The sequence below is a fragment of the Neophocaena asiaeorientalis genome, unplaced genomic scaffold (genome assembly GCF_003031525.2).
Source record: "Neophocaena asiaeorientalis asiaeorientalis breed wild unplaced genomic scaffold, Neophocaena_asiaeorientalis_V1.1 scaffold345, whole genome shotgun sequence".
In the NCBI taxonomy this organism is placed as follows: Eukaryota; Metazoa; Chordata; class Mammalia; order Artiodactyla; family Phocoenidae; genus Neophocaena; species Neophocaena asiaeorientalis.
The window spans coordinates 804,200-827,686 of record NW_020175181.1 but is presented as its reverse complement, the minus strand read 5'-3'; the positions used below and the strand labels follow the sequence as shown (position 1 = coordinate 827,686).

The 23,487-nt window shown below is 41.8% G+C and overlaps 2 protein-coding genes and 1 pseudogene across 3 annotated transcripts in view; 1 reads left to right on the top strand and 2 right to left on the bottom strand.

The window, feature by feature from the left end:
- Positions 1-7,588: 7,588 nt before the first annotated feature.
- LOC112412821 (cAMP-regulated phosphoprotein 19 pseudogene) lies at positions 7,589-7,900 on the bottom strand (annotated as a pseudogene).
- Positions 7,901-9,565: 1,665 nt separating this feature from the next.
- MRPL33 (mitochondrial ribosomal protein L33) lies at positions 9,566-18,768 on the top strand. The gene is made up of 4 exons (XM_024764557.1): positions 9,566-9,644; positions 10,500-10,518; positions 12,784-12,890; positions 18,462-18,768. The coding sequence occupies exons 1-4, from the start codon at positions 9,623-9,625 to the stop codon at positions 18,509-18,511; spliced, it is 198 nt and encodes a 65-aa protein (XP_024620325.1). The 5' UTR covers positions 9,566-9,622; the 3' UTR covers positions 18,512-18,768.
- Positions 18,769-18,925: 157 nt separating this feature from the next.
- RBKS (ribokinase) overlaps positions 18,926-23,487 on the bottom strand; it is a 75,139-nt gene continuing 70,577 nt past the window's right edge. The window contains exon 8 of one of the 2 annotated variants that reach the window (XM_024764556.1): positions 18,926-19,014. In XM_024764556.1, coding sequence (XP_024620324.1) covers positions 18,931-19,014 — 84 coding nt within the window. In that variant the 3' untranslated portion in view covers positions 18,926-18,930. Of the gene's footprint in view, positions 19,015-20,323; positions 20,569-23,487 lie in introns of those variants that run through there. The other variant, XM_024764555.1, reaches the window with a different exon arrangement.

The following is a 23,487-nucleotide window of genomic DNA, read 5'->3' as shown; positions in this document are numbered from 1 at the left end:
CTGTTTGTCCTTTGGAGGATTTAATATTTCCCCAACCCACGAGAGCCATACTGGTTGCCTTTGATCCTGGGCTAGGTCTTACTGACATCTGTTTTTTTTTTTTTTAATTAATTTATTTATTTTTGGCTGCATTGGGTCTTTGTTGCTGTGGGCGGGCTTTCTCTAGTTGCGGTGAGCGGGGGCTACTCTTCATCGCGGTGCTCGGGCTTCTCATTGCGGTAGCTTCTTTTGTGTGCAGAGCACAGGCTCTAGGTGCACGGGCTTCAGTAGTTGTGGCACGTGGGCTCAGTAGCTGTGGCTCGTCGGCTCTAGAGCACAGGCTCAGTAGTTGCGGCACACGGGCTTAGTTGTTCCGTGGCATGTGGGATCTTCCCAGACCAGGGCTCAAACCTGTGTTCCCTGCATTGGCAGGCGGATTCTTAACCACTGCGCCACCAGGGAAGCCCCTGACATCTGTTTTAAACAGAGGAAAGAGGGGAGTATTAGAATAGATGCTGACTGTATTAAATTCTACCCCTTATGTACATGCTTGAGGCAGCTTCATGGAATCCCTCCTCCAGACCAGATGAGTTATTTCTGGAGCTGGGGCTCCTTTGGCCACCCATACCCCACTGGTTGGCTCAGCCCCTGCTTCTTGTAGCAGACCTACTTGAGAACATCAGAGTATTTCTTGGCTACATTTCCATATAGCCTTTTAATCTTCACAGATGAGACAATTTAATACACTCCTACCTCACATGGCCATGAGTTCTACTCTGGGCCAGCATCAGGACCAATCCTGTCCTGGGCAGAGGGCTAGAAAGACCTTGATCCCAGAAGTTGGCATCTAGTCATGATGGTTACTGGCCCCACTCTAGCCTCATACCCTGGCCCTAGAAACTGGACTCTTACCTCATCCATTCACTTGACATTTATTGAGCACCTACTATGTGTCAGGCCCACAAATATGGCAGTAACTAAAACAGAATAAAATACTCACCTTTCTCTAACTTATACTCTGTTTTAAGGAACCGAGTCTTGTGTTACAGTTCCCAAGTTTCAATCTTGGTTCCCTGATCAGGAAGTCACTTCTTCTAGAACAACCTTTCTCAAACTTCAGTATGCATACGAATCACTTGGAGCTGCAGATCCTGATTCAGTGGGTCTAGGGTGGGGCCTGAGATTCTGAATTACTAACAAGCTCCCAAATGTTACTGCTGCAGCTGCTGGGGACGTTGCCTGGATTACGCTTTGAGTGGCAAGGATGTACAGCCAGTAGCACCATCGGTGAGTCTGTTAGAAACACAGAATCTCAGGCCTCACTTCAGACCTCCCGGCTGAGAATCTGTCCCTTGACAAGATTCCCCAGGAGCTGAGAAACCATGATCTAGAACAGTGATTCCCAAAGCACAAGCATCAGGAGCACCAGGTGAGAATTATAAACTACCTGGGGACCGCCCCCCATCCCTCGCTGAGTTGTATTATAGGGTGGTGAGCACCCCAGGTGATTCTGATGGATACCAGGTTTGAAAACCTCAAAGAGCATTTTCAGAGGGCACTTTCCTAGGCTTATGGGACCTCACAGTGAGAAAAGCCTTAGAGTTGACCTGACGATATCATCTGAGATTGTGGGCTCCTCTGAAGTGATTGTCACACAAGTCCCAGGTAAGAAACTGAGGCCAGGTCCTTGTGCAGGGTCCGTGGCTAGTACACGGTGGGGCCGGGCCTTGCTCCAAATTCTCCTTCCACCGCAGCCACCCCAGGACTGCCTCTCCTTGACCACGCCCCCAATCTTTCTCTCCTCCAGCCCCTTACCGTCAAACCTCCACACCCTCACAGCTGCTTTATTTCAGCACCCACAGTTGCCACCCTCTCCCCACCCATGTCACCCATCAATCAGACCACACGTTTAACTGGTTGACTTTCCCCAAAGACTGATTCTGCCAGCCCCTCGATCATGTTTTCAGCTCTTTGGGGGAGGTGCAGTGCGTGGGTGGGAAGGGTGTTGTCTGCTGGCCTTCCATCCATCTTTCAGGAAGGCAATTAAGTTTCCGGCTCTTTGTCTTCTGTTTCAGCCCCTCTTTTGCTAAGTGTCCTGCAGCCTTCTGGAATGTATGTGAGCACCTCCTCTCTGCTGACAGCTTGAGGACTTCCTCGTTCTTTCAAACTGGCTACGTTCTCCCCTCCCCTGCCTACACAGGTAGGTGCTACTCACCGTCAAAGTTAAATGGACACACCTGGAACTTATGGTCTAAGGTGGGGGCCTTCTTTCGGAGTCCACAGATCCCTAGCCCAATAATGTAAAATCCTGAGTGTACACTACAATCTCCTGGGGAGCTTAGAAATCCAGACTGTACTCAGATCAATTTAAATGAAAACCTCTGGTGGTGGGAGGCAGGCACCAGTGGTTGACAGCTCTCCCCAGGTGATTCTGACGTGCAGCCAAGGTTGAGAACCACTGGAAAGTCCAGGTAAAATTGTTTCCGGATGGGCATATGTGCATTTGGTGGAAAACCTAAGCCATAGCCTTTAGCAGATTCTCAAAGTCTTCAATGATATTTTTTCTCCTTACCTTTCTCCCCCTCAAAAAAGGCGCAGTGGCTGGTCTAAGATAACAAACAAGAAGAACTCACCAGTTATTACAGAAACACCAAATACTTGTGTTAACTAAATAAACAGGCACTAACATGTAGAGCAGCAAAAGTGCCTATTGTTGCTTCGCAAGTGAAGGGGACTTGGGAATGTTGTGTTTGGTGGGACAGGAGAGGCCCTGCCTCTCTCGCACTTAGCCAGGAAAACCGTGTGATTTCAGATGCTGCCACTACAGAGATCTGATCCCATCACTTAACTCCCCTGCTGCCCACAGAACCAAGGCCAAACCCCTAAGGATAACATCCTGGTTCCTTCCTTCCTGGTTACCTAGCCCCAGGCATCCTTTCTAGTCATTGCGTTCATTTCTTCACACACTCTAGCCCCAGAAGGATGCTTACTGCTCATTTTTTTCCAAGCCTCTCTGCCTTTGCTTCTATTCTTCTCCTGGTTCCTCCCACTCTCCCTGTGTCAAGTAGACATGGGAGGGGAGGTAGGATTGAAGAGACGGAGAATGACTGGAGCAGGGTTCCCTAGTACAGAAGGTGCTCAGTTCATATTTGTCAAAGTGAGTGGGGCAGCTGCCTTGTGTTAGGAGCTCCTACTGTTGGGGGTGGAAATATACGGAGATTCAGAAGCTCTGGCCCTCAGGGGACTTCGATGCCAGCAGGGAGGCAGACCAGCGATCCGGGTGCAGGACACATAATAGGTGCTCTTAAGATTTGTTCTTTTCCTCCATCTACTTCCCTGGGTTAAGAATCTAGGTTAAACGGCTGTACCTTCTCCCAGCTGCAGAAAGAGGGTGAGTGCCCCTCCCATAAGGACTATACCCTTTCCATTTGGGCTTCCAGGATGATCTAATTGTTCTTCACTTTAATAAGGCACAGAGGGCTCATTATGTAAATTCAAGCAAACATACACACCCCAGATCATGAATTACATCTGTATTAATAAACATTTTAATTAACACTTACCGACTGCCGACGAAGTGTGAGGTGTAAATAACACGTGGATGCATGTTGAAGAAATGAGACTGGAAAGCCACTGCTTCCTTTCTACTCCATTCAAGAATTTCAAGAAACAGTGTACATGCTTCTCTTTTAAAAAGTAATCATAAGTTCTGAAGCCTGAAACAATCAACAATATACAAATACTTACCATTGTTTGCCATATAATAATTTAACATTTGTCTTTTGTTTGTTTTGTCTTTGGCTATGCCTCGTGGCTTGTGGGATCTTAGTTCCCCGATCAGGGATTGAACCTGGGCCCTTGGCAGTGAAATCGCGGAGTCCTAACCATTAGACCGCCAGGGAATTCCCAGTAATTTAGCATTTGTATGGTGCCTCTCTTCTCAGATTTATTCATTCATTTATTCAACAGATATTTAATAGAGGCAGCAGGCATTGTTCTAGGCACCAGAATACAGCAGTAAGTGAATAAGACAAAATTTCTGGTCTTAAGATGTTTACATTCTCGTGAACGAAGATAGACAATAAGGAAATCGACAAGTACACAAATAATATTAAATGGTGATAAGTGCTGTAGGAAAATATAAAGTGGAGTAAGGAGAATAGGGACTGTGTGTGTGTATTGCTTTTTTACATAGAGTGGCCTCACTGATCAGGTGACATTTGAGTGACAGGATTTGTTGATGGATTAGATATAGGGTGTAGGAGAAAGAGGTGTCAAGTTGGCCGCTGGGGTTTTTATTTGAGCAACTGGAAAAATGGAATTGTCACATACTGATTTAGAGGAAGCCTGTGGGGTGCAGCAGGAGTTTGGGAATTTGATTGTGGACGTGTGATGTCAAGTAGGCAGTTAAACACACTAACCTGAAGTTAGGAGGAAAGGTTGGGACTGGAGACATAAATCTGAAAGTCTTCAGCTTGTAGATTTTTAAAAACAAACCGGATGTGACCATCAAGGGAATGAGTGTAGACAGAGATGAGATCCAAGGACTGGATCTGCCTTCATGACCTCATCACCTCCCAAAGGCCCCACTTGCAAACACCATCACACTGGGGATTAGGTTTCAACACATAAATTTAGTGTGGGGCTGGGGGGTGGGTGTACACAAACATTCAGTCTATGGCAGATACTCTAACTGTGGTCCCGAATTGTTTCTGAAGTGTTGTTTCCTATCTCTGAGGCAGCAGAGGTCTTAAGTGGTCTTCTGCTCCAGGCTGTTCCTGCTGCTGCCAAGGTGTCTCCAGGGCTCTCTCCTAGCTGGACCAGTCCTCCGCGTGGTCAGACAGTGTGAGAAGGAGGTACGTAATGGAAAGTATGACAAAAGGCTGCAGGGCCTGTGGGTGGGGTTTGAAACCTCAAACTGGAATCCGGAGCAACAGCTCTGGAAGAGAATGTGGCCATTCCACAGTCCAGAGTTTCTGTGACCTGTGGAGTCTAGGATTCTGAGGACATCCCTCAAGAGATGAGCTCCGGAGACAGATTTCATTTGAATGAAGATTCTATGGTTTAAAATAAAGCTTGAAATCCACTAAGATCTAGTCCAGTGGCTGTGCATCAGATTGTGGCTTCTACAAAAAGGAATCAGAGTACCTTGGAGAAATGGCTGATTCCAGGTTTGGGCCAGGGAAAGTACAAGGCCAACCTGAGACAGCTGGTGACAGAAAGCAAGGAAGGAAGTGTGTCAAAAGGACATTGGAGACTTCCCTGGTGACGCAGTGGTTAAGAAACCTCCTGCCAAGGCAGGGGAAGTGGGTTCGAGCCCTGGTCCGGGAAGATCCCACATGCCACGGAGCAACTAAGCCTGTGTGCCACAAATACTGAGCCTGCACTCTGGAGCCCGTGAGCCACAAGTACTGAGCCCATGTGCCACAACTACTGAAGCCCACGCGCCTAGAGCCTGGGCTGTGCCACAAGAGAAGCCCGTGCACCACAATGAAGAGTATGCCCTGCTTGCTGCAACTAGAGAAAGCCCGTGTGCAGCAACGAAGACCCAAAACAGAAAAAAATAAATAAATTAATAAAGTTATTAAAAAAACAAAACAAAACATTGGACCAACTTGAAGGGAAGCCTAATGACCTACTTTGGGAAAATTCAAACATCAAAAATAATAATGACCACGTTTGATTATAAAACAGTGAATAAAAATCCGTTAAAGCGATACTAAAAAGTTAAAGAAAATTACAGAAAGGGGAAAACCTCTTTGCCACCACTGGAAGTGACTCATGCCAAGTTCTTACTCTGAATGTTAGTAATTAAAGAGAAAATAATTAGCATTTACCCTGACTTTTTAGGAGGAACTATAATTCAGCCTCAACTGCTTATAGAAAGCTCTGCTTTTATTTATTTATTTAATTTAAAAAAATTTTTGGTCATGCTGCACAGGCATGCAAAATACAGGATATTCGTTCCCCGACCAGGGATTGAACCAGAATCCCCTGCAGCAGAAGCACAGAGTTTTAACCACTGGACCACCAGGGAAGTCCCTAGAAAGCTCTTCTTTACAGAAGAAAACTAGCAAATGAATAAGAAGTGAAATGTTAGAAAAATTACCATTGTGTACCCCCAAATGTAATTCCTGAGTCAAAAAAAAGATCATCAGTGGATGCTAAAACCATGAGGAAAGGTTCTTGGGGAGCAGGATATTCTCATATGCCAAAGTACCACCCTACAGAAAACTGCAAAGAGAAACAAAATCTACTTTTACAACGGAGAGATCCGGAGATCAGCCAACCTGGCACTAGCAGTGGGACAACCTGACATTCTGGACCTCCTGATATGTTGGGATATGAAGCTGAGAGCATCATGTCCTCTTGTCAAAAGTGTTTTAAATGAAATCTACTCAAGCCTTTAGATTTACCTTCCAACTTACAGGAAACACAGGGGATAGAAGAATAAATAAAATGACCACATAAGAAAACAATCGGACAAATTCAGTATACGAGACACTCCACAAGAAACTAGCTCAGTCTCTTTAAAAATTCAGTATCACGATAAAGAAAAAGTGAGGGGTTTTGTTTTAGATTTGAAAGAGATTAAAGGTTTATGACAACTAAAGGTAATGTATGAACCTTGACTGGACATTTTGTTTTGCAATTTTATTTAAAAAAATTGTTTGGCCATGCCACATGGCATGCAGGATCTTAATTCCCCAACCAGGGATTGAACCTGCACCCCCTGCATTGGAAGCATGGAGTCTTAACTACTGGACGGCCAGGGAAGTCCCAGACTGGACACTGCTTTTGCAGAAACCAGCCATAAAAGACAATTTGCCTATGGCTTAGAGATGAGGAAACTATCAATTTTTTTTTTGAGAGGTCGTGCAAAACTACTGTGTTTACAAAAATGGCACAAAAGTGAATTCAACGGTGGATGCACATGCACGCTTCATTCACATCTTCAACAACAGAAGGTATTCTAACACTACAGACCTGAATAGGAATACTAGCTTCAACAGCGGCTGTTAAGCGCTGGAGTCACATAAGTTACACCAGAATGGGCAAATATTGCCCAAGTAAAATTCTATTGTTAAAGCTGAAACAGATTTAAGGCCATTCAAGTTCAAGCACAGGATACAAATCTTTTGAAGCCCGATCTATTTGTGTTTGAAATATGTGACCTTTCTTCTAACTTGCGGTCTTAAACTTCTGTTTTACAAAATCCAAAAGGAAAATGCAGAGGAAATCAATACAATAGAGGTTATGTTAAATAAGAGTAACACACAAAGCTATAATTAAGATGAATTAAAGAAAGCCAAAGCATTGAAATTGTAAAACTTGCTTGTTACTTGTTGGAACCAGCCCTACACTAGAAGTTAGGTAATATATACAATTATTTTCAAGTAGGTTATGTTGCTCTAACATGTTCTTTTTATCAGTGCACTGTTAAACAAATCAAAACTCTACACATGTATATTCCCTTACACACACACTGCCACTACCTGCATAGCCATAATTCTCAAATGACTTAGTGAAAGGAAATAAAAAGTAGAGAAGTAACATATTAAAGAGAAATAATGGGAATTAGAAGATTCATGCCGTTCAGCTCTTTTAATTAGCCAGCCAGCTTGCTAGCAATAAGAGATGGTTTCTGTTGAGGAAGGTCCTGTGGAGTGCGAATGTGGTCACCAGTGACCTCTGTCTGATCTGGGGCGGCAGTAGGAAGTTGCTGGTTCTTCATTTTTGCTTTAGCCATGTTGTAATCCCCAGAATCAAAATATTTTTGCCCTTTCTGCAATCGTTTCCTTAAAAAATCTGAACCTCCAGGCTTTTGTCCCAGATGAGGGTATCTCGCTTTTAATTTTGCTTCTTCAGCTTTCTCTGCACTAGTCACTTTGTCTTCCATTTCCTTCTTCTCCTCTGCAGAGGCTGGAAGTCCTCGGGGACTTCCGTGAACATACTGCTCCCTCTTACCCAGCTTCTCCCGCAAACTATTAATTTTTTAAGGAATAAACACACTATTGTAGGTATAATGATCTTATTCTTGAGAGATACATACTTAAATATTTAGGAGTGAAAGGTTATGTCTCCAATTTGCATTTACACAGCTTAGCCAAAAACCCTAACCATATATATATGCATATTTTTAAAAATTCCATATACATAGCAGAATCTTAACATTTGTTGAATTGGGTATATAGTTTGTTCATTATACTATCTTTTCTACTTTTTGATATATTTGAAATGCTTCATAGAAAATTGGGGAGGGGGAAGAAATACTGTACAGACTCTGGGCCTCTCCTCTGGCATCCAGGTCTTTTAAAGAACCCTAGATGACTGATATACCTTCAGGAATGAGAATCACTGATCCAGTGCCCACACTGGGCCCGAAACTGAGGTCTGAAGAGTTGAAATGACTTTCTAAGGGACAGAACAAACACTAGAATTCACGTCCCTTGGCTTCCAGTCCTGTGTTCCTTTCCTATAGATCCCCAAAAGGAATTTCCTAAATAAGAAACCTTACCTTCTTGAACACCTGAAGCTCTTGTTTGTCAGCAGCTGGACTGCACAAGGTAAGGAAGGGTTTGGGCACCTAGAGGGTGCTCAGTTGCTGGAATTAAGTTATGGGGAAAACAAAAAACATTAGAGGTACTAAGGGCAAGGACAGTCCTAATTTTAAAAATTGTGTTGTATTGTATTGGAGAGCTACATTTTCTCTTTTTAATAATTTTATTACTTGCAGTGAGGATGATCCATGAGAATAAATCTTTCACATGTTTGTAAAATTTAATATATAGGTAAAATCACAGATTGGAAAAAAAATCCTTAAGTCCTGATTATTGGGAATGAGGTTTCTGCTGAAGTACCTGGTGTTGAAGGAGCCCAGGTTCCTTGTGGAGAGGTAAAGATTGGAAGATGGCAAAGTGGTTAGGTCCCAATGTCTAGAGGGAAAGGCATGAGTCTTTGCAGTCAGACAAAATCTGGGTTCAAATTCTGACTTTGCCGTTTACTAGTTTTGTGACATTAAGCAAGTTATGTCAGCGCTCCCAATCTCAGCTATTCGGTCCCTATTGCCACGCAGGTGCTTAGATACAGCAGTTAACAAGATGCACAGGGCCCTGCCCTCCTAGAAATCCAACATATAATTAAGGAATAGGGATATTCAGGTGGAGTTCTCAGTTCTGGAGGGACTGAAGAGTAGATGTTAACTAGGTGGAGATGGAGATGGGCCAGAGGAGGCAAAAAAAGGCAACAAATTTAAGGAAATAACGCGGGAGCCCGATAGCCCGAAGCGGCTGAGGAACATAGGGAGTTCCTGTGGCTTTAATGTAGGCGGCTGCGATTATTTATGAAACATGTATGGAAAGCACCTAACTCTGACCCAGAAGTAGGAGTCAGGGCCTGGGGCGCGAACCTCGAGCGATAACAAAGGCCCTCTCCAAAACGGGAGGGGACTCCACACTCCAGCACCACGAAAGAGACGCCTGGAGTGTAAAGAACACAGGATTCAGGCGGGTTCAGCCCTGAGATTTAAATAGGGGGGCGTGGCTTCGGAGCACTCCCGGTATCCTCTTCCGGAACAGGCCTGTGCCCCGGAAGCAGTTATTTGTTGAGGGAATGCGGCCTTGTTTCCGAGGCTGCTGTCGCCATGTTCCTATCCGCGGTTACCTGTAAGTGGGGCTGGAGGCGGTGGCAGGGCCTGCAGCGGGGGCGGGAGGCCGTGACAGGCGGGGCCCGGGACGTTGCGGGGTGGGGTGCGCGCGCCGGTTGGGAAGCTGCCGCTGCGACTTCCCAGGCTTTCAGGACTACAGCGCCCGGCATGACCCGCCCCTCGCTCACTGCGGGGCTAGTGGGTCTCGGGGGTCTGCGGCGCTGGTTCTGGATCAGTTGCGGTTCGTTCGGACTGTAGAGTCAGCCCGTCAGGAGTGGGGCGCTTTCCCCCGCCCTCTGTAGCGGTGTGTCAGTAGAATCTCCGGACGTGCTAACTGGGGAAAACCTCTAGTTCAGTCGTCTAGAACTCTAAAGATGAAGAGCAGTGATTGACTCTAGGTCATACAGCTGGGCTGGGAAAGAAGCCCTCTGACTCCCAAGATAGTGTTCTTCCATGCACCAGGCTGACTTCCCGGTTAGAGTTAGTTTCACTTCCCCACCTGATGTGATGGTTGTTGGAGTTTGCACAGGTTAACTTATCAAACAAGAGGCTTGTTCTAGTTCAAGTGTTTGCACCTTAGAAGAGGAGCAAGTGGAGCAGATCTTAGTTTAGGAAGATTTAAAAGGTAACCAGTCCAACTGAAAAGAGACTGCATAGCATTACATCCAGAACTGTGGTGGTCTGATTGGATTTTTAAAAACCTTCTATAAAATCCTAACGGGATCCCTAATAGCTAGGGAGTAGTGACTTGAGTGACAATTTATGGCCTACTTCATGATTTAAATAATTTTGATTATCCTGACATTATATGAGCTTTGCATAAGCAAGATAATAAATCGTTATTTTTCTTTTCTCTTTCCTCCCTACAAAAAAGTTGCCAAGACCAAGTCAAAGTAAGTAAAAGTTTTTCTCTTTTTAAACTTCACTTGTTTATGTTAGATTCATCAGTCCCACTGCTGCCAATGAATCCTTGTGTGAAATTAAGCATTTGGCTTCAATTTTCTAAAAGTTGATTTGAGGATTAGTTACTTGAATTATTTTGGCCCTATGAACTATTTCAAAAAATATTTTCCCTCCTTCCCAACTGACCTACTTAAGTGAACATTCAAATAATTTACTAAGAGTTGCTCTTGGGCTTCCCTGGTGGCGCAGTGGTTAAGAATCTGCCTGCTAATGCCGGGGACAGGTTCGAACCCTGGTCTGGGAGGATCCCACATGCCACGGAGCAACTAGGCCCGTGAGCCACAACTACTGAGCCTGCACGTCTGGAGCCTGTGCTCTGCAACAAGAGAGGCCGCGATAGTGAGAGGCCCGCGCAAAGTGATGAAGAGTGGCCCCCGCTTGCCACAACTAGAGAAAGCCCTCGCACAGAAACGAAGACCCAACACAGCAAAAAAAAAAAAAAAGTTGCTCTTGCTGTCTTGTTCCTAAACAAATCATCAGGGTCCCCGTGCTCTCTTTGGAGTACCACTGCAATTCTGTTTCCTCAAGTTGAGGACCAAGGGACTTTTGTCTGGAGCCCACTACAGGAATCGAGCAGAACAAGCTGTGATTTGATTAATCGACAGAGCCTGTTTTATTGAGTTTTGTAATCCTTTGCCTTCATGGTGTAAGCATTTCAAAAATAGCAAAGGCTAAAGATTTCATGCTGTACCAGAGAGACTATAAATACCAAACTGGTATTTCAAAATAAATTTTGTAGGCAATAACCAAAGTAAGATTTTCTGTGTTAAAAATAGAAAAATTCTAAAGCAGCCTTTGTTTACAACCCAAGACACATCACAGATCCTTAAAACTAGGTTTTTTGGATTAAAGTTAATGAAACACATGTATGTTAGTGTTTTACCCTCAATATTTTTTATTGATTAATATAGCTTTTCCCACAGTCCAGTTATTTATTTCCCACCTTCAGGTTCTGTAGGAATTTCCCATGCCTTCAGTTTCTTTAGAGATGCTCCCTGCCTGTCATGTTCTTTGAATCCTTGTGCCATTTGTCATGTATGTCTTGCCTTACAGACCTTGTGTACACAACTCACCTTCCATACTATTTTCTTTTTTTTTTTTTTTTTTTTTTTTTTTTGCGGTATGCGGGCCTCTCACTGTTGTGGCCTCTTCTGTTGCGGAGCACAGGCTCCGGACGCGCAGGCTCAGCGGCCATGGCTCACAGGCCCAGCCACTCCACGGCATGTGGGATCCTCCCAGACCAGGGCACGAACCCGTGTCCCCTGCATCAGCAGGTGGACTCTCAACCACTGCGCCACCAGGGAGGCCCACCTTCCATACTATTACTGTTAGTTCTCCAAGGTGCAGATGTGGACTTACAGGGCTTTGCATTTCCTATAGTGCTTTCCACAGAGTAAGCACTTAATATTTGTTGAATCTTTTTGAATGAACGACTAATTATTGTCTATCTTAATCAACAGATATTATATCCCTCTTAGTATGAGGCACTGTGCTGTATATTGAAAGGGATGCAAAGATGTGTAATATATCTTAGATATATTGTATATTTGAATGCTTCAAATTCTTTTTTGGACTTAGATGAGAAATCAAATAGCATGATCTACATAGGGAGACAAGACATGTGCAAGAATAACAAATAGTATGAGGTATTAAAAGGTCCAGTGAGGCAAAACATGAACTTTAATGCTTTGGATGACTAGAACTTAAACAACTTAAACAGAATATAAAGGGGAACAAGGTTTTGCACATTGTCAATGTAAAAGTTCCAATACCTTTATTTTGTCCTTTCCTGATTTTACTCTTATTACTCATCTGTGGAAGATAGGGCTCTTCTGAGACAGCCATCTTCCTGACTGGCCAGCTAGGGTTACCAGTACTTGGTATTTTTCCCACTCCTGACTTCTGCTCTTTCTAAAAGGTGGGTGTCTGAGTCTGTTCCCACAGTGTGGTTTGATTGTTCTTGTTGCTTTGGTTAGGTCATTACCAAGGCACCCTGCGTAATGGAACAAATCTTGGGAATCAGAACCATTCAAGCTGTGATTTATAGAAAAATAGGCTGTCTTAGAACTGAATTTAAGGCTTAAGTGATGTCTCACAAGTAATACTGCTGTATAGGGTTCTCAGAATGTGCCATCCCCCCATGACTGATTTTATTCTGTTTCCTCAGCTTGTAACAATTTGCTTTTAAATCTTAGAACAATTCTGGTGAAAATGTTGAGCCAAGCTGGAACAGGTTTTTCCTTCAACACTAAGAGAAGCCGACTGCGGGAGAAACTGACTCTCTTGCATTATGATCCAGTAGGTAAGATTCAGAGAAGTTGCTCCATAATAAATTCAAATGCTTTCAAGGCCTGATGCCCTTTTCAGATTGATGCTGAACATCTTGGGCAGTTTTGTGGCCCCTTTGTCACTATAGCATTCATTCCAAGTACATATTGAAAGTTTACCATGGTGCTAGTTAGTATCCCAGGAGCTGGGATATACGAAGACACAAGATAGACTCAATACCTGTGGCACTGGCACTTACAGTCTGGTTTTGGAAGGGAGAGAAAGGAAAAATGACAAATTATGCTAAGTGCTATGAGAGAAACAAGCAGGATGCTGAGATACAGGATGAAGTTGGGGGGAGGTGGATCCTACCTTTATCATTTAGATAGGATAGTTCAGGGAAAGTCTATCCAGTAGGAGATGGTTAACCAAAGATTTGAAGGTGAGAAAGCAGCCATGTAAATAGAATAGGGGATATTGTTCTGGAAACAGAGAAGAGTGTCTTGAAAAAGGGAGGGAATGTTCTGCTGGGGTCATCTGCCCAACAGTGGCAAGTAATTAGGTCCAGATTCGAGTTAAAGGAGTATGCTGTCTATATATTAGAGCAGGAGGGTAGGAAATTTCATTTTCTGTTTTGTACCATCTGCTAGAATGCCATAGTAAGTGATAACTGTAAATGGCCTTAGTGGATAGAAACATTTGTCTGAAAGAGACAAATGTTCCAAAGTCCAGATAAAAAGGGTCAGCACCCCGATTACTGTTGGTGGTAGCCTATCCTGTTTTTGGATTTCATGAGCCAATTTATGCAAAATTAACTAGCAAACAAAACTGCAGGCCATTCATCTCATTTTTGTGCCGTTGCTTCTAAACAGCCCCTTTATAATTGCTTGTTAATAATGGCAGTGCCGGAGCTTCTGGGTTGGTAATCACGTGGCGATTCTGGGAGACTGGCGTGCTTAGAGAGGGCACGGAAGCTTCACTCCCCTTCCCCGTACCTTGCCCTATGCGTCACTTCCATCTGGCTGTTCCTGAGTTACTATCTCCAGGCGGATAGTGTCAGAGTTGAGTTGAATTGTGAGACACCTCGTTGGTGATCAGAGTTGAAATTGGTGCTAGAATCTTATTTCTCCAAATTAATCCATTATATAATGAAAGATAGGCACTTAATATCATAATCAGCTTTTTCTTTAACTAAGAACAAGACCTGATCGACTCACTTGTGGCCAAGATGGAGCAATGGGACCGAATTTACTTTCCCACTTGAAACTCAACAACAACAAAAGGACAATATAGGCAACAAAAGACAGTGATCCTTGAGAGAAAGGAAACAAGCTAGTGCTTGTGAATAACCAGACCAAATGGAAAATTCTGTGTTCTTTGTTTACCTACAGAAGTCTTCAGGTCTTCGGATATGTGAATGCATAGTAACATAAGCACCCATACTCTCCAGGCAATCTGAACCCCATTTTATAGGTTAGGAATCTGGTACCAAGGATCTTAATCAAGGACATACAGCTAAAATATGTGACAGAATACAAATTTGAACTCAGGACTGTCTGACTCCAAGTCTAGGCCCGGAATCACTGTACGTATGGACCTGTTATCGAGAGATTTCATGGGAAGCTAAAACTCACTTACTGGTGCGTGAACTGTGGTTGGGCATTAATGCGAATCTGGCTGACAGCTACCTTACTGGCTGCTTTCAGAGTTTGTACAGAAGGTCTCACAGCCACTGTTCATTATGCTGTATTCGTCAATGTCTAAGAAAAACAAAAATAATACCACCTTAAAAAAAAATGAGGGCTGTACCAATGTAAGGAGGCATTTAAAAAAGGCTCTGAGAAGCCCAGTTGTCAGCCTAAAATTGGTATAAATTCCATTCTTTAACAGAAATAAAATTTCCTGCTGTATTTTTGGTGTTAAAATTTCTGGTCATTCTTTATTATAATAAAAAGGGGTTTGTACCTGATAATTAGGAGTCTGAATTTCAGGATGACATCTCATGGTGGAAAAATTATTAGAATGATAAGGTATGTGTTTTAGTCTGGGTTGATATAACAAAGTACCACAGACTGGGTGACTCATAAACAACAGATCTTTCTTAGAGTTCTGGGACCTGGGACGTCCGAGATCAAGGTGCCAGCGTGGTTGCTTTCTGGCGAGGGCCCTCTTCAAGTTCATAGGAAGGGGTTCTTCTTGCTGTGTTCTCACATGGTGGAGGGGCAGGCAAGCTCTGGAGTCTCTTTTATAAGAGAATGAATCGCATTCATGAAGGCTCCACCCTCATGACCAAAGCACCTCCCCAAGGCCCTAACTCCTAATACCATCATCTTTGGAGGTTAGGATTTCGACATAAATTTGGGGGAACGCAAACATTCAGACCATAGCAATGTGATATTGGATTGGTGTGGTGGTTTTCTCCCTCTGATTTCTTTGTATCAGCTGGTGAAAACCCAAAGTGATGAACTTTACAATAAAGTAGTTGTTTCTCTAGCATTTTAGCTCCATTATAGAGTTTTTTAGGAACTTATACGACATTAATAAATGTTGATTGCATAACCTTCTCTGATATTTTAAGTGTGAAAATGTATTGGAATTTTCACTGTTGTATGGGGGTGTTAGGAGCTTATTATTTGTCAGACTGATTTTAAGTTTTGAGATTGGGAAAGGATACAGCCATAAACAGTTCTGACTGTAAGTTGAAAGTGGAAGAAAAGATTCATATAAATTTCAAACAGATGATTAGAGCTTTTCTGATAAGCAATGGTTGGAGCCATAGCAGCACAACTTTGTCTCTTCTGAAGAAGGGAATGTTCTGGGATAGCAGAGCGCTTGGCTTTCTGCCCACTTACTGAATGCCGTGGACACTTGAGTGATATTTGCCTTGCGGCCTGCCCCATTGCCCAGGGTACCAAATAGCTTGGCATTTCTCCCAGCATATTTTACTGCAGTGAATAAATGGTTAGTTTAAGGGTAATGTTTTCCTTGTCTGCTTTATGAAGGAAATCAGGCAAGGAAACATGGAAAAATTCCCAATTATTTGAGGACTTTATGGTATACTCTATGGCTAGAACCAGCCCAAGTCCTTTCAAACTCCTTTTCCTCATATGAAACTAGATGCAAATTTCCAAGGAGGAAGGATTAAAGGTTGAGGCATAAGCTTATTAAACTTTGTTAAATATATGAAGGTTTATTATAAAGAAAATGAAAACTTGTCAGTTTTAATTCCTTGGATGACTAAACAAGACAATATAGACTTTAATTGAAGCAGAATAGATTTAGGTTAGATGTAGGGGAAGAACTTGACAGATTCATTCTTCTGTGAATTAAGCAGCAAATATTTTGACAGAAAATTAATTTATGTTTATGATTGTGGATAGCAGTGTGTCATTTCAACTCATCTAACACCTACTGAGTGTTTGCTGTCTGGCAACGTGTGAGGGAGATGGAGTTATCCCTCTCATAGGGAAGAAAACTGAAGGAAGAGTATTTTGAGAAATTTGCCCAAGGACTCACAGTAGATAAATGGTGGCACCCAGGTTTGAACCCAATCTTTTTGACTCCAGGCCCCATATTTTTTCTATTACATGGAGCCATATTAGTCTGTTTTCTTTTTTTTTTTAATCAGGACCTTCCCCTGTGGTCAGCACTGTCATTCTTACCTCCTATCGCCATTTCTCTACACTACATGCCCTTTCCTGTTTCAGCTCATCCAGATGCTGCTGCTGCTTCAGAGGCTAAACCTGACCCTCTCTGTGAGGCGTTTCCCTCACCATTCCAGTCCCCTTTGATCTTTAGGTTCCTGCGGGGCTTCCTGGACATCCATACAGGCACCTCATGATACACTGCTGTTAAATCAGGGACTTTTACGCTTTCATAAATTCCACTTTGCCTAGCACAGTTCTGTGAACTTAAATATTTATTCTTTGAATTAAGGGAAGGAATGCAGCAAGTAAATCAAAATTTTTATGAATAAAGCCTTGCTTTACTAATATTCATCAGTTATTTCTGTTCAAGGTCATTTAAATAATCTCCTGACTGGTTATCCATGAGACAAATTCTTTTTTTTATCCATTTTTTAGTTCCATGTAGAAAAACATGGGGGAAATATTTCTTGCAATGAATAACATTGTCTGGTAGGGAGCTGTTTGGGTTCTTTACTACTGTCTTATAATGCTTTGTAGTCTTCCTTGGACTTTGAAGGAGCATGAGTCCTACTTATGTTTAATATTAGATGATTTGAAGTATATTAAAAATATCCCTATATACAAAGTAATAAAATATGTATTTTAAATTAACTTTATAGATAAAATTCTGTTGACTGGTTAATGGTTATTAATTTCAGCTGCCCATCAGAATCATCTGAGGGTTTTGAAAAAATACAGACTTCCAGTCCCCCTCTAGTTCTACAGAACCAGAATTAGGGTAGAGGTGGAGGTAAGAAGTAGGAGTGTATTTAAATAAGCTCTCTAGCTAATTCTTAATCATAGACAGTTTGGGAATCTCATATACAGGGTATCCATATTGATACAGAAGAATAACAAAAAAACAAAGCTAAAATCTCTATATGTGGTAGGGACAGGTGAGTTGCTGTTGTGTCTTAGTCTTTTGAGTTCCTGGATCTTCCTGGATGCACTGTTTTTGGCTTTTTTTGGCAAAGAAGAATTCAGGTGGGGTATGTGTGTGGGGGGTGGTGAGGAAGAGATGTGTGATGTTAATGGAGTGCTATAATAGGGCATTACAGGAACTATGAAAACCTAATTGCCTAGCATCTGGTCTCTAATCTTTCATCCAGGCAGTTAGCATTTTTGTTTTGGGTGTTTCAGAGAGCTGTACTCTGTTATGATGTTTAAAATAATAAGATTTGGGTTATGATGTTAAATCTATTACCAAACTTGAAAATTTATATTTGGGTATATGAAACCACTTCTGGAAAGTACAAGGTTTTAATGTGTATTTACTCTTTCAGCCAGGCTTCCTTTTCTTCTGTGGTCTGCTCAGTTTTTTTTTTTTTTTTGCGGTATGCGGGCCTCTCACTGTTGTGGCCTCTCCCACTGCGGAGCACAGGCTCCGGACGCGCAGGCTTAGCGGCCATGGCTCACGGGCCCAGCCGCTCCGCGGCATGTGGGATCCTCCCGGACTGGGGCACGAACCTGTGTCCCCTGCATCGGCAGGCGGACTCTCAACCACTGCGCCACCAGGGAAGCCTGGTCTGCTCAGTTTTTACTGCTCTTTTTCTGGAGTCTAGCTCTTGCTTCACTTCCTACAAGAGTAGACATTAGCTGGGTGAAGACGTTGTTTTTCATTTTTTTGCTTGTAATTTTCTTCTTTTAAATTTGATTATTTCACATTGGTTGAAATGTGACCTTGTGGGGTACCAGGGATGCCGCTGATTGGCTGGTGCACCTTCCCTTGTTTTCCTTACCATTTTCTCCAGTCTTCTCTGATCTCTGGGATTGAGGAACTGAGTTAGCAAGTCAGCTCCATCCTCATGACAAAGGAAAGAAAAAGAAGAGAGGGCTCATGGTCTGATACGTATTTTTATTAAAAAATGGTGACGATACTTTTTAGTTTTCTGCTACAATCCTTTTTTCTCCTCCTTCAGTGAAAAAAAAAGTCCTCTTTGTGGAACAGAAAAAAATACGCTCCCTCTAAACAATGGATTGAAAATGAATTTGATTTATAAGTGAGAAGACTGAGGGCGGGATACTGATTCAGAAATTCTGCAGCGTGTAATGAAAGAAGAGGAAATGGCATGGAATCACTGCCTCCTGTGATTTGAAGGCCATTGTGAAGGAAAACAATGCAGTGAAAGAAAGTTCTTCATATTAGGACATATATCATTGTATCACATTTATTTATCTTTCTGGATATTTTTATAGCCCTTAATAAAAATATTAAAATAGCCTGTACTATTGTCTCTTAGTGGTGTTTTCCCCCACTATTTGAAATTTTAAAAACTACATTCCTAAAAAATAACCATTGTTTCACATAAGAAAAGAAAATTTTCCATAGTGAGATTTGTGCAAGAGTTTCCAGTCTGTTCTTTCTTGTACTTCACAGAAAAGGCAGAGTCACAGTCCAGAATGATCTTGAAAGAACTCCCATGCAATAACAGAGATGGCAGCGGTGAGCAGGAATGGTAAGAAGGGAGCCAGCTGTAACACAGAAGAAACCAAGAGAACTGCTATTTTTGATTTGTGCTTATATAGTTAGAAAAATGCCATTGGTCCATATTCTCAAACTCATGTCTGCAAAGTAGTATCTAGGATTTTCTAGGACAGCTTTGGACTGCTTTAACTCCTAGATTTTTTTTTTTTTTTTTTTAATAAGAGGCGCTATAGTGTATTTCCATAAAGCTAATGGCTAGGGCTTCTGGGGCAGTGGTACCACACAGCTTGGAAATCCCTGTCAGATAAGGACTCCTGCCCTACCCAGCTCTGTACACTTTCCCACTCGAGCTATTGTTTACTACAGATTTTCAGAATTGCCCATTTTCTCCTTTACTTGTCAAATTTGTGGCTGAAGGTAAGCATCAGCTCACATTTTGAGCTCTGCTGGTACGTATCCTACTGCATTTATAGGGGAGAAGGATAGAGTGTTCACCATGACCACAAGCATTAAGAAACCAATGTTGTTCCAAAATAACAGGTGTTCCTTCCCTGTGGCCCAATCTATCTCCTGAGGATGTGAGCGCAGCTCTCTGGAAATAAAATTAGACAGTTGTTGAATCTTACGAGGCTTGTGGCATGATAGTCAATCAGCTATTTTTCTGGCATCTTTTGTTAAAGCTTTTGTTAAAGTACTAGGTGAGATCTTGGCTGTTTTTAGATTGAAACTCTACATTGTGGTCTTGGGTTACAAGAAAAATCTTGCACCTGATCCTACCTAAGCCCAGTGTAAAGGGTCTGTGACATGCATGAATCACCTTTTTTTTCAAAAAACTTAGAATCTGGCTTAGCAGATGACTTGTCTATTCAGCACATGGGCTGAAAGCAGCCCACAGGTGGTATTTACAATTAAAAAAATCAGTTGCTGATACCTAAACGTTGAAAGATTTCAATAAACATCCAAACTTCTGGCTTCCCTTGCAAAACCAGAAGCTTTAACAACACTAAAGGCAAAGCTGAATGTCAGCTGCCCCTCTTAGGAACTGCTTGAGTGGCCCAATTTGTATGCCCCCTTCGCTTATTTAACACACTCTGCTCTGACTCCAGACACCGTTGTATGCAACCTCTGCTGTATGGTGTTACATTATAGTATCATGATGTGTTGGCAGTAGAGTTTGCTGGTTCCTGAATAGTGGTATTGTTTGTACATGTCTTCGTTGTGGAATCCTTAATTCTGTCGTTGACTTTTGCATGAAAAGCAAAGAAATCATCATTATAAAGAAATAAATGAAGGCTTGAGGATGACTTAGTAAATGAATATAGTATTTGCAAAGAAAGGAGAAGATGACATAGTAAGTTGCTGGTTAAGAGTGGCCATCCCCAAGTATACTTTATTTCCAGGTATATTTATTTTGGAGTTAATAGCAATCAAAACAGATCAAGGGGCAGGTCTTTTTTGTATGGATAAGATGACTGTGTTCCTATAGCCTGGACACTGACTGCTGCGATGAAATTGGATCTCTTGAGCATTTCTTCCAAGGACAGATTAGGGTAGTAAGCCAGGTAGAAGGCCAACGCTCCCACAAAACTGTCACCAGCGCCCTGTAATTAAAAGCACAGTTGTAGAGATAAGCATGTAGCCATCTGTTGCCCAAACTGTATTTTCAAAATCTTTAAGTACACTTTTTATTTTAAAATAGTTTTAGATGCACAGAAAAGGTACAAGGATAGTAGAGAATTTCCATATACCCCACGTCTAGTTCTGTAAACATATTATTATGGTACATTTGTCACCACTGACGAAATAATAGCATTATCATATTAACTGAATTACATACTTTATTCAGATTTCACTAGTTTTGCTTAATGTGTATTTTCTGTTCCACGATCTTATCCAGGATACCTGGATTACATTTAGTTGTCATATCTCCTTCGACTGCTGTAGGCTGTGACAGTTTTTTAGACATTCTTTGTTTTTGATGACCTTGATAGTTTTGAGGACTGGTTGAGTATTTTGTAGAATGTACCTCAGTTGGGATCTGTCTTACGGTTTTGGGGAGGAAGACCACAAAGGTGAAGTGTCATTCTCATCATGTCGTATCAAGGGTACACACTGTCAGCATGACTTACACTGATGATGTTAATCTTGAGCACTTGGCTAAGGCAGTCTTGGCCGGGTTTCACCATTGTAAAGTTACTTTCTCTCTTTATACTTGCTCTTTGGAAGCAAATCACTGAGTATAGTCCACACTTAAGGGGTGGGGAGTTATGCTCTACATCCCTCAGGGTGGAGTAACTCCATTTATGGAGTATCTCCATAAATTGGAATTCTCTATGGGAGATTTGTTTCTTCTCCCTCATTTATTTATTCAGCTGCTCACTTATATAAGTATGAACTCAGGGATATTTATTTTATTCCTTAGGCTATAATCCAGCACTACATTATTTATTTTTTGCTCAAATTGTTCCAGCTTTGGCAGTTGGGAGTTCTTTCAGTTGGTACTTGTGTCCCTTTGACATACTTCCATCATTTTATTTTTTGAGCACTTTCTTATTTTCTGACATTATAAGATGCTCCAGGCTCATCTTGTATATTCTCTGCCATAGCCCTAGAATTAGCTGTTTCTCCATTAAAAATTCATGCGGAACGTGGTGAGAGCCATTCAGATGTTATTTTCAAACTAATGTAGGGTCATATAAGCCTTAGTTCCATTTCCCCTGAATCTCCAAAGGCCCAAGTTGGTGAAGGCCATATAGGGACCCATGGAAATAGAAAATACCAAAGAAAGTCTGTTGACCTCTGCCTTCAGGTAGGGCAGTACCTAGTCATGTGTTCATCCAACAAATGTATTTAAAATAAATGTAATACAATTTCACTTGAAAAATCATTCTGGTATTTAACAGCTTTCAGGGTCATTTTCCAGTTTTTCCCAGTTTGTTGCTTCCTTAGTCCCAAGAGCTTTCATAACAAATCTTGAGGCTATACCTTGGTATGCATGATTGTTTCAGTTGCAGTTTAAGTATTTACTAAGCTGTGTGCCTAGCACAGTGATGGGTACTTGAAAAAGAATAAAATCAATTGTGGATTAAATGCTAAATAGTATGGCAGAGTTTATAAATATTGTTGAATTTTAAGGAATGGTTGAAGAAAGCCTGCCTAAGGGGAATCCTTATGAAATGAGACAGATTTATAGAGAGAAGGAAGGCCTCAGAGAACAAAGATATAGGAGGAGGAACCAGAGTGAACTCATGAGACACTGAATGGCTTTAAGGAGAATGACATTTCCCCTTGTTAACAAAGATAAGCAGTCAATATTCAACTTGCCAAGGAGTCCTAGTAACTCAGGTGTGAATTCAACACTTTCCTTCCTCCCAGAAATGTTTTCTGAGTACCTAAAATATGTCAAGCTCTATGCTAGGTGACTTGCAACTGTTTATTAAGTGTTTCCTGAGGGAAACAATGGAGAAAGAAAGAAACAGACAGACATGCCCTCCCTCAGTTTACAACACAGCAATGTGACAAGAGAAAGGCCTGAAACCAGAGAAATTATGAGCTGGGTGGAGGGTGTATTATGAAAACATGGAAAATACTACAACATATGAAGAGTTATGGCAAACTCTAAGATTTCAAGTCTTGATTCCTCTTTACATCATACACAAAATTAAATTCCAGGTAGGTTAAAGGCTTGAATATAAAAAATAAAACAGTAACATAGTATGAAAATTTAGATGAATATTTGAATAATTGCAAGCAGGGAAACCACGAGCCAGTCAGTAAACCCGAAAGCCATAATGAAAAAAAGATTAGATTATAATTTAAAAAAATAAAAATAAATATGTCCAAAGACACTAAATAAAGCCAAATGGACTTCCCCGGTGGTCCAGCGGTTAAGACCCCGTGCTTCTGCTGCAGTGGGTGCGTGTACAAGCCCTGGTCGGGGAACCAATATCCCGCATGCCGCGCTGTGCGGCAAAAAAAAAAAAAAAAAAAAAAAAAAAAAAAAAAGATCCGAGTTAAAAAGCACAAATTTGGTGAAAATTCTTGTAATACATATGACATATTCCTAATACTCAAAGAACACCTTCAAATTGCTGGGAAAAAGACAAATGCAGGATAAAAATGGACAAAGGATATGGGTCTGCAATTTCAGAAAAGGAAATGTAAATGGCCAGTAAACATGAAAAGATACTAAGTTATCAGCTATTAAGTAAAATGCAAATTAAAATAATATTTTTTACCCATCAGATTGATAAAATAGTAAGATTGATAGCAAGAGCAGCAAGATGAAAATGGAGAGGACAATGATGCTCTCATATATTGTTGGTAGGAATGTGGAAGAGTAATACAGTATTTGTTAAAAAATGTGTGTGTCCTTTGATTTAGCAGTCCTGCTTCTGGAAATCTACAGAAGTGAAAACTCCTATAATATTGGGATATGTGCTCAAAGATGCTTATTGCTGCATTGTTTCCAAAGGCAAAACACTGGAAATAATGTGATTTTCTATCAAATAGGAGAATGG

Excerpts from the sequence above, each read along its gene's own strand:
- MRPL33 (XM_024764557.1), top strand. The coding sequence starts at position 9,623 with ATGTTCCTATCCGCGGTTACCT. Across the intron at positions 12,891-18,461 it reads CTTGCATTATGATCCAGTAG|TGAAAAAAAAAGTCCTCTTT; the intron begins GTAAGATTCAGA and ends CTCCTCCTTCAG.